Source organism: Vipera berus (genome assembly GCF_964194415.1).
Source record: "Vipera berus genome assembly, chromosome: 1".
NCBI classification, from domain to species: domain Eukaryota; kingdom Metazoa; phylum Chordata; class Lepidosauria; order Squamata; family Viperidae; genus Vipera; species Vipera berus.
Window position 1 is genome coordinate 16969814 of NC_138202.1, and position 9888 is coordinate 16979701.

The 9888-nt window shown below is 40.5% G+C and overlaps 1 protein-coding gene across 1 annotated transcript; it reads right to left on the reverse strand.

The window, feature by feature from the left end:
- Positions 1–1002: 1002 nt before the first annotated feature.
- Positions 1003–9841, reverse strand: MPV17L2 (MPV17 mitochondrial inner membrane protein like 2). Its single transcript, XM_081312807.1, has 6 exons — positions 9581–9841; positions 8089–8306; positions 5833–6003; positions 5510–5586; positions 5301–5429; positions 1003–3608 (listed from the first exon to the last, which is right to left on the reverse strand). Exons 2-6 carry the CDS (start codon positions 8273–8275, stop codon positions 3537–3539), a joined length of 636 nt encoding a protein of 211 aa, XP_081168933.1. The 5' UTR covers positions 8276–8306; positions 9581–9841; the 3' UTR covers positions 1003–3536.
- Between the last annotated feature and the right edge of the window lie 47 nt (positions 9842–9888).

Genomic DNA, 9888 nt, shown 5'->3' on the forward strand with positions numbered 1-9888 from the left:
ATTTATTTTATTTATTTTAATTCCATTTATATCCCGCCCTTCTCCGAAGACTCAGGGCGGCTTACAAGCTTAGCAGTAGCCTTCATCCTATGTATATGCCTGCTTATTAGGGTTTTCACACACACACCCCAAGCGGCATTATTACAAAGTCAGCTTATTGACCCACAATCTGGGTCCTCATTTTACCTACCTCGGAAGGATGGAAGGCTGAGTCAATTGGTTACATCAGCCAAGAATGATTTTGTAAGTTATTGTAGAATTGAAAGACTCAAGTTGTAAAGCCAAATCCACGGCTGCGGGACTTGGGTTTGGCTAGTCTTAAAGAAAAGAAGAAATAGGAGACAGGATAGCAGTATTCCAGTATTTGAGGGGCTGCCACCAAGAAGAGGGGGCCAGGTTGTTCACCAAAGCACCAGAGGGAAGGATGAGAAACAATGGTTGGAAACTGACCAAAGAGAGAAGCAAACTGAAATTAAGGAGAAACTTCCTGACAGTGAGGACTATTAACCAGTGGAACAGCTTGCCTCCAGAAATCATGGCTGCTCCATAACTGGAGATTTTTAAGAGGCTAGACAGTCACTTGTCTGAAATGGTATACATTCTCCTGCTTGAGCAGGGGGCTGGACTAGAAGACCTCCAAGGTCCCTTCCGGCTCTATTCTATTCTAAAATATTTGGGAAGAGCACAGAAGGCAAATAAAATTATTACTGGTGCTTATACCACTGAATATTCAAGTGCTGCTATAATGATGTCCCTCAAGAGCCAGAAATGACTGATTGATGGAACAAAATTATGGATAAGTTGAAAGTACTGATTGATTTATGATCTGTGCATGTATCTCCTACAGTTTTGGCTGGTTGTCAAAGCAAATTGCAGGTTTGTTTCAAACCACTTTGGAGGAATTGGAGAGTGAAAATAGTGAGAGCTTGAAATTCCCCTGGGTCAAGTTCTTCGACAGTTGCCTCAACCAAAAATAATTATTGCAGGTAAGATTGTGACAGGTTTTAGTAAGATTTAATGAAAGGAAAGAGACAGGTACAATAATATCAGCAACTGAACAATTTCCAATTTAGAATACATTTATCCCCAAATACATTAGTGTAGATTTTTTTCTGTTCACTGATAGCACAGGACCTTGCAGGTGGCTATTTACAAAATCATTTTTAAAATCTAATGAACTTTTTCAGGTGACCTCTAAATAGAGACAGTCCTCGACTTACAACCACAATGGAGACCAAAGGTTCCACTGCTAAGTGAGAGAGTTAAGTGAATTTTGACCCATTTTCTGACTTTTATTGCCACAGTTGTTAAGTGAATCGCTGCAGTTGTTAAATTAGCAACACGGTTGTTAAGTGAATCTGGCTTCTCCCATTGACTTTGCTTGTCAGGTCACAAAAGGGGATAATATGACCCCCAGGGCACTGCAAATCTCAAAAATACAAGTCAGTTGCCAAGTTGTTTTGCGTTTTGATCACATGACACAGAGATGCTGCAGTGGTCATAAATGTGAAAAACATCCGAAGTCACTTTTTTCAATGCTGTTGTAACTTCGAACAGTCACTAAATGAACAGATGTAAGTTGAGGACTACCTGTATAGCAGATGAGATAAAACAAAACTGCAGATAACTATCGCCAAATCCAGCTGGCCAACAAGCAATTGCAACTGATACGTTTAGCATGATTGTGGGAATGCGCCTTTTACCACTGATTTCTCTGGACAGTCTCCTGGGGATCACACATAACCTGTGGACCTGCTGTTTTAGGAAGGAATGCAGAACCATCCAGCCCAGTCTAAATCACAATACTGTATCAGTATTTCTTATCGACCCATAGCACAACAATCTCTTCTGTATTCAGTTTATTCTCTCATCCAGTCCACTACTGACTAGGGCTGGCAATCTTCAAATGTACCAATAGAAGAGAATATTTGTAGTTCAGGGTTGAACTGCAGAGCCCTTGCTGCTCTTTGAGCTTGGTTTTCTTGCAGACATTTCATTACCAAACTAGATAACATCATCAGTGCACTGATGAAAGCCACCAAGCTCAGAGAGCACCAAGGACCCTGCAGTCTTCAAGGGTCCGTGCTGTTTCTCTGAGGTTGAGTGGCAAGATACAGAAAACTAGGTACCATCAGCATATTTATCCCAAAGGTGCTTTTTCCAAAAGGCAACTGGACTTTCTTGTTTGAAAACATTTCGCTTCTCATCCAAGCCACTTCAGTTCTTGGATGAGAAACAAAACATTTCAAAGAAAAAAAAACCCAAGAAAGTTCAGTTGCCTTTTGGAAAATGCACTTTTGGGATGACCATGGCCTGGATGATTGAGAATCTCCATAGACATCATATTTACTGCAACTCTCAAGTTCCACATACAGTAATCACTCCTGGTAGCTTGATCTACCTATGCAGCAAATATGGTACATAAGGTGAAGAATAACTTCAATAAAAGGCTGGATGTCTTGTAAGCAAACATTTCCCTGTCGTACTCCTCTAATCCACCGAAGGAAAAAATAGGGAATTGAAAAACTCCCCTGCTTTAGAGTCATTAGGTCACTCACTCTTGGTTTTAAGCCTTTTTTTATTCTACCTTCTGCAACACTGCTGGTCAGCATAACAATAAGGACATAAGCTAGTTCCCCGTATTTGAACTTTCAACACAATTGTGCGATGAAGTTACTCTGAAGCTTGTTTGTTATTTTTTAGATATATTCATTAAATTTATAGACTGCCCAAATCCATCCCCTCTCACAGCACGTTCTGTAAAGGATGCTCTAGATTTACAGGTACCAAGATGAATTTCCCTTTTTTCCCTATTTTTACGTCTCCCTTTTTTAGCTTGTCCGACTCTCCTGTTAGCTAAATAGTTATTATTTTCAAAACAGACGTATTCATACTCCAAAGAATGAACTGAGTTGCTAATTCAAACCATCCAAAGTCAATCAACAGTTCTCAAGTGTGGCCGCACCTCTATGGCAGTGTTTCTCAACCGTGGCAACTTGAAGATGGGTGGACTTCAGCTCCTAGAATTCCTCAGCCAGCCATGGAATAATACACCTTCCCTGCAAATACACTCAATGTCTTCCTTTTTGGCTTTTAGGAAGCTCTGGAAAACTTTCCTTATTCTTTTCAAGCTTAGTGGAGAAGAAGATGGCCATATTTCCTTTGTCCATAATTATTTTGGTTGACACAACTGATTTTAAGATCCTTGTTGAGATTCTTGCACACTATCCAAAATCGTGAGACTGAGGCGATACAAAGTTAGTCAATAAATAAGGAAAATCCATAATTTGGTACTTTTAAGGGATAGCACTTCTGCTAGATGCTGGTTGCTGCTTCAACTTACACCAGCCCATCAGAGGAAAATGTGCTTTCAGACTTGTTCTTTTTACAGAGTTTTTGGCAAGGAAAATCAGAACTGCTCGCAGAAAGCGGAATCATTCAGGCACCATTTCCTACACAGAAGAATGTAGTGTTTTTCGAAAAAAGATGCCAGATTGCTTCAAGTTTTAAAAAAGTAGTTTGGTTATTCACACCTTTCACCCAGTAGTTTGGATCTCAGAAGTGCAAGGTTTGGAGTCTTCATCCTGGCTGAGTATTGGCTTTTTATTCTAAACAGAAGGAAAAAAAAGTGAGCATACATTTAGCTTTATAAGCATGAAGTTTACCAAAGCTATCTAGTTTTTTTTTCCATTTTTGATTTCTGAAATTCAATCTGTGAACAACTCTTTTATTTATTTATTTTTATTTTATTTTAATTCCATTTATATCCCGCCCTTCTCCGAAGACTCAGGGCGGCTTACAAGCTTAGCAGTAGCCTTCATTCTATGTATATGCCTGCTTGTTAGGACTCTCACACACACCCCAAGCGGCATTATTACAAAGTCAGCTTATTGCCCACAACAATCTGGGTCCTCATTTTGCCCTACCTTGGAAGGATGGAAGGCTGAGTCAACCTTGAGCCTGGTGGGACTCGAACCTGCACTAATTGCAGGCAGCTGGTGTTACTTAAGGAGGCATTAGCCCACTGCTCCACCAAGGCTCCTTTTAAAGAAAACTACTGAATAATGCAGGAATCCTTACCAGGGAACAGGTTCACACAAGCCACTTAGTTACATTTTATTTTGTTGAATAAATAATTACTGGCTAAAAATAGTATCCCCGTGTGCACATGATCAAAATTTGGGCAGATGGCAAATGCTCTTCCCAGCTGGTTTCCAACAAACAAACTCAACAGAGGAAGCCAAATTCTCTTAAGGACTTCATCATTTTACTTAACAATTGCAGGGATTTGCTTAACAACCATGGCAGAAATGGGTGTGACTCACTGAACAACTGCTTTATTTAGCAATGGAAATTCTGGTCCCAACTGTAGTAAGTCAAAGGACTACCTGTATTTGTGCTTACACAACATTCTAAGCGAAACAAAACATGCCACTAAAATGGGGATAGAGATGCTGAGGTACATGTTATGTTTTCAGAGATTATCAGAGGAAGACCAATTGTGCCCAGTTAACAGGTCACCCCAACATAACCAGTGATGCCTATTCCTTTTGAGGATGTTGCTTAATAGTAGAACGGAAGAATTGAACACAAGAGAGGCTCAGATTCACTCGTTAGCAGCTATGATTTTAAAAAAGGCTAGAGAAAAGGGCTTACTCAACATAACTTTACTTTCCAGAATTACAGTCAGTCCTTGACTTATTTATTTTATATATTAATTCGGTTTATATACCGCCCTATTCCCGAAGGACTCAGGGCGGTTTACAGGGCAGAATTTAAAAACAATACAATATAAAATTAAAATAAAATAAAATTAAGTATAGCCCCAAAAAGTCAAAATCACAATTTAAAATCATTAAAACCCCTCAGTCCAGGCCAGATAGCTCAAAGAGCCAGGTTTTTAGGTCCCGGCGAAACGAACAATTGAGCCCAAAATTTCTGTTGCTAAGTGAGACATTTGTTAAGTGACTTTTGCCCCATTTTACAGTCTTTCTTGTCTCAGTTGTTAAGTGAATCACTGCAGTTGATGAGTTAGTAACATGGTTGTTAACAATCTGGATTCCCCCATTGACTTTGCTTGTCACAAGGTCACAAGGTCACAAAATGATCACATAAGCCCAGGATAGTGCAACTGTCATAAATATGAGTCAGTTACTATGTGTCTGAATTTTGATCACATGACCGTGGGGATGCTGCAACAGTCATAAGTCACTTTTTTCAGTGCCACTGTAACTTTGAATGGTCACTAAACAAACTGTTGTAAGTTGAGGATGGCAATTATTTTAGTGAGCCCTACTCACACGAAATTTAAGGTATGATAGGTAAGTGTCCCATCCTAGAGTGATGACATTCATGTAAATCACTCGATACTTAGGTGGCACGAACAGAAAATTGATCAGCTGTGTTGGTGGCCACACACACCAGTCCATCTGCAAATGAAAAAAAACTAAGTTAGTTACTCCATCCACAAACTCTGGGTCAGAAAGTAGGGAACAAAAATTAAGTTTACCTTGTAGAATTCCCAAAAGTTCTCCTCCAGTTCATGCCAGCTTTGCTCCAGAGCCTGTCCTTCCAAAGATCCAATCCCTGCAGATAATAACAAGGCAGATGGAAGTATGAGGGATGTTCTTTGGCAACGGGGAATTAAAGGAACTGTATGTTATTCAGAGGAAGCCAAGCACAGAAGGGACAGCAGAAATGCCACACCCCTCTACTTCTGCTACCCCCACACAAGATCTGTAGCAAAAGCCCATATATTTTCCCATCTATGATCCATTCATTTTTGCCCTCAATAGAATAAACTGTCCTGCAGCTTAATGAATTTAGTCTTACCTATGAAATACCAAACTCCAAAGACTGGAGAGGCAACAATCTGATCAATGAGAACTTTTTTCAGGACGGTCCTGATGCCACTGAAGCCAGCCGCAGGGAAGGCCCTGTCTAGCCACAGGTACCAGTAGTGCAACATTGGGCCCATAGTGCAGCCGATGGTGAACATTCGTGCTGAAGGAGGAAATTTGCTCCATTAGCAAAACACCAAAGAACCATCTTCAAATAACTAAATAACAAAAATCCATGATGCATAAATAAGAGAAAATACAAAAAAAAAATCTATTACAAAATATAGGTAATCCTTGACTTACAATCATTCATTTAGTGATCATTCAAAGTTACAACGGCACTGAAAAAAGTGACATATACCGGTTTTCACACTTATCACCATTGCAGTATCCCCATGGTCAAGATCAAAATTTGGGTGCTTGGCAACTAATATATATTTATGACATTCGCACTGTCCCAGGGTTATGTGGTCACCATTTATGACCTTCTCAGCCAGTTTCTGACAAGCAAACACATTGCAGGAAGCCAGCCACATGATTCACTTAAGAACTGCTATGATTCTCTTCACAATGATAGCAAAAAAGGTTGTAAAGTGGGATGCAACTTACTTAACAACGGTCTTGCTTAGCAATGGAAATGTTGGGCTTAATTGTGGTCGCAAGCCGAGGACTACCATCAGAGACACAAATTTACAAATTTACCATATATTTAACATATTGCCATGTTATAGTCTACAGCAATTTACTATAAAACCTTTAAAGCTATTTACTATAAAACTATATAAATTTTAAACCATCTAAATTTGAATTGTGAATCCTGGCTCTGATGTTTAATTATTTTAACTCTGCGATTTTTCCCCTCAATGTAGCTAACTGAAGAGGCCTTATTAATCCAAACTCATTTATTAAGTTATCTATTGGGCGATTATAATTTTAGCAGCTAAAATTAAGTAAATAATAAGTTTGTTACTGGACTGCTTGAGATTCAGTCCTGTAAATAAATGAAAACAGCCTAATTTCAAAAAAATGAATTCTTTATTTAGTAATGGTACTTAAATTTTACACCAAAAGAATATAGCTTTATCTCATGCCCATCCCAAATGGAAGATCAGCCAATTACAGTTTCAACAATAAAACATCCACGCTACAAATAATTTTACATCACAGTAATTGCTGTATGGATAAAATAATAAAACAACCAAAGAGCCTTGGTGGAGCAGTGGGCTAATGCCTCCTTAAGTAACACCAGCTGCCTGCAATTAGTGCAGGTTCGAGTCCCACCAGGCTCAAGGTTGACTCAGCCTTCCATCGTTCAGAGGTAGGTAAAATGAGGACCCAGATTGTTGGGGGCAATAAGCTGACTTTGTAATAATGCCGCTGGGGGGGGGAAGCCCTAATAAGCAGGCATATACATAGAATGAAGGCTATTGCTAAGCACATTGATTTGTGCTTTAATTGTAAGCCACCCTGAGTCTTCGGAGAAGGGCGGGATATAAATGGGATTTAAAAAAAAGTGATAAAAACAGAAGACTGCATCTAAAAGGCCATCTTAAACAAATTCTCCCCACTTGCATCTGCCCATCCCATCTGATTCAGCAGAAGATATATATTATAGGTCCTATATATTAATTAAGGAGAGCCTGTTCTGCCAGCATCATCCCCACCATCCCTATGGAGGCTAGACTGGCTCCAGTCCAACTTGCCTTTTGGAGGGCTCTAAAGACATGGTTTTGTGCTTGGGGAGCCAATTGTGGGGTGAAGCCTGCTAGATGGTTGCTTTGACTGACAACTGACTTGTACTTTCCCGCTATTTATGGGGTTTTTTATTCTTTTTTTACTTTCTTCTCATTTGTATTCTTTTTATTGTTTGCGGCGGTTGCTTTTAATTATGTGAGCCACCCGGACTCATAAATGTACGACAAGTGGCAACACAAATGGAATAAAAACTCCCTTTTTACAACCCTGTAATCCCTTAACTGAACGAATGAATAAAAATGTCCTGAAACCCAGCAAAGTAGGCATTCAGCAGAATTCAGAGGGCAGGATGTTCCATATCAGTCCTGCTACTACAGAAAAACATTTGAGGCCTTCAGTCTCCTAATTTCCTGGAAATGGGGACTAGTAATAGATTTTTCTGGAGAGCTCTTCATCCAAGCAGATTGAGTGGAGATTTCCTAGAGATATCTCAAGGTCAAGCCATGAAACATTTTAAAGGTTAAAACCAGCAGTTAACATGACATAAACTGACCTGTCCGTGCATGATCCCATTTTTGTTTAGAGTCCTTCTTTATCTCCCAGGATTGGCGAAATGCGTCTCCTGTTGCTAGAAGCCCTCCACAGCTGACTGTATTGGTTACCAGCAGGAGGCGGCCTGTGAAGAGAGGCTTCCAGTAGACAGAAAGTCCAGAGAAAATTTGTCTGCCACGAGCAAGCATGGCTGCTCTCCAAGAACGAGGTGAAAGGGAACTGTAGAAGGAAAACAGAATGAAAAGCATGCTTCTGAGAGCCAAGCACATTTGTGTCTGTTACCCATTCACTCCACACTTTAAGTATTTCTGTGCATTTTCCCTGAATTAAATCCCCCAAAGGATTTGTTTTTGAATAAAATGATTAAGAGTAGGGCTCCCTGAAGACTGATTTCCTTCTAGTGCCAAAGGCAATAAGTAGTCCTCATTGAGCGACTGTTCAGTTACAGCAGTGAAAAAAAAGTAACTTGGTAACCAGTCTTCACATTTACGACCCTGACAGGTTTGTAAAGCAAAGGAAAGTTTAAGTACGAACATACACACAGTTGCGATTTGACTCGGTGATTGAGTTGTCAGTCCCAATTGTGGTTGCTAAGCAAGGACTACCTGTATGCCGTTGACACCTGTAGACAATTTAGGTAAAACCAATACATAGATTTTTCCCTCTGGGGAGTGCTAGGAGGAGCAACATCTCCAGAGCACCCACTTGCTGTACAGCAAAGAAAGGATACATCCCATGCTTTCCAATCTCCAATCATACTTTTCAAATTTAGCTATGCTGTTGCAATTTAATCTTGTTATAATGTATAGACCTTCCTGGACACTGTTTCAGATTTTGGAGCACTTGTTAAATCATCACAGGAGATTATAAATTCCAATAGACCAAAATTTCTTAAGGTGTAGGCCTAGGACCCCCTGAGGATCCCCAAGGTCCTCTCAGGGTCCTTAAAATCAAAATTATTTGCCAACTACGTTGAAAAATTACATTATTAAAATCCCATCAAAGAATAGAGAAGCAGTCAGGACAGCCAATGCATCAATTTAAAAAAAATTGTAATATATTTTATTATTTGTTTGCTGCCCATCTCTCCCCGATATGACAACTATCAATAAATAGAAACAAAAGCTCTTTGGGGATCCTCTGTAATTTTTAAAAGAGGAAAGGGCCCCCGGGAGAAATAAGTTTAAAAAACACTTGCAGTAGACAATATCGGGTAAGGTACCCCGGTTTTGCGAACACCCGGGTGCACTCTGCTCATGCCCAAAGGAACAACTTTTTCCACTGAGCGAGAGGAAACATGGACCTACGAAGAAGAACGTGCCGGTGGCCAGCCGCAACCCCTCTCCACCTTTCTGGAACTAATTCGGACTTTGCCCAAACGTCCCGAGACTGAGCCCGGGCACCATGCGGCTCCTCACCAAAGGGAGAGAAGAGTAAGGAGATCTTGATTCAACCCTTGTCCCAATAGGTTAGGCTTTGTCGGGGCTGCTCACCAATCTCAGTCGAGGGTTGCGCTTTTTTGCAACAGCGGAAGGGCCAAGAGCGCAGGAAAGCGGAGGACGAAACCGGCCGGCATGAAGCAAGAGCGAGTCACATGTACGAGCTTGCCAGTCTATTACAGCTACGAGAGCGGAAGTAGGTTCGATCCCCACTGGTGGGGGCTACAGGCACTCACAGAATGGGTTTAATAATTAAAACGGCTAAGCCAGTCCCGCTATTTGCCTTGGAAAAATAAATGGAAAAGTTAATTTAAAAAGAGCAGTGCTCTGCGCATGCGTCAAGCCTGGCCGCCGACCGAAAA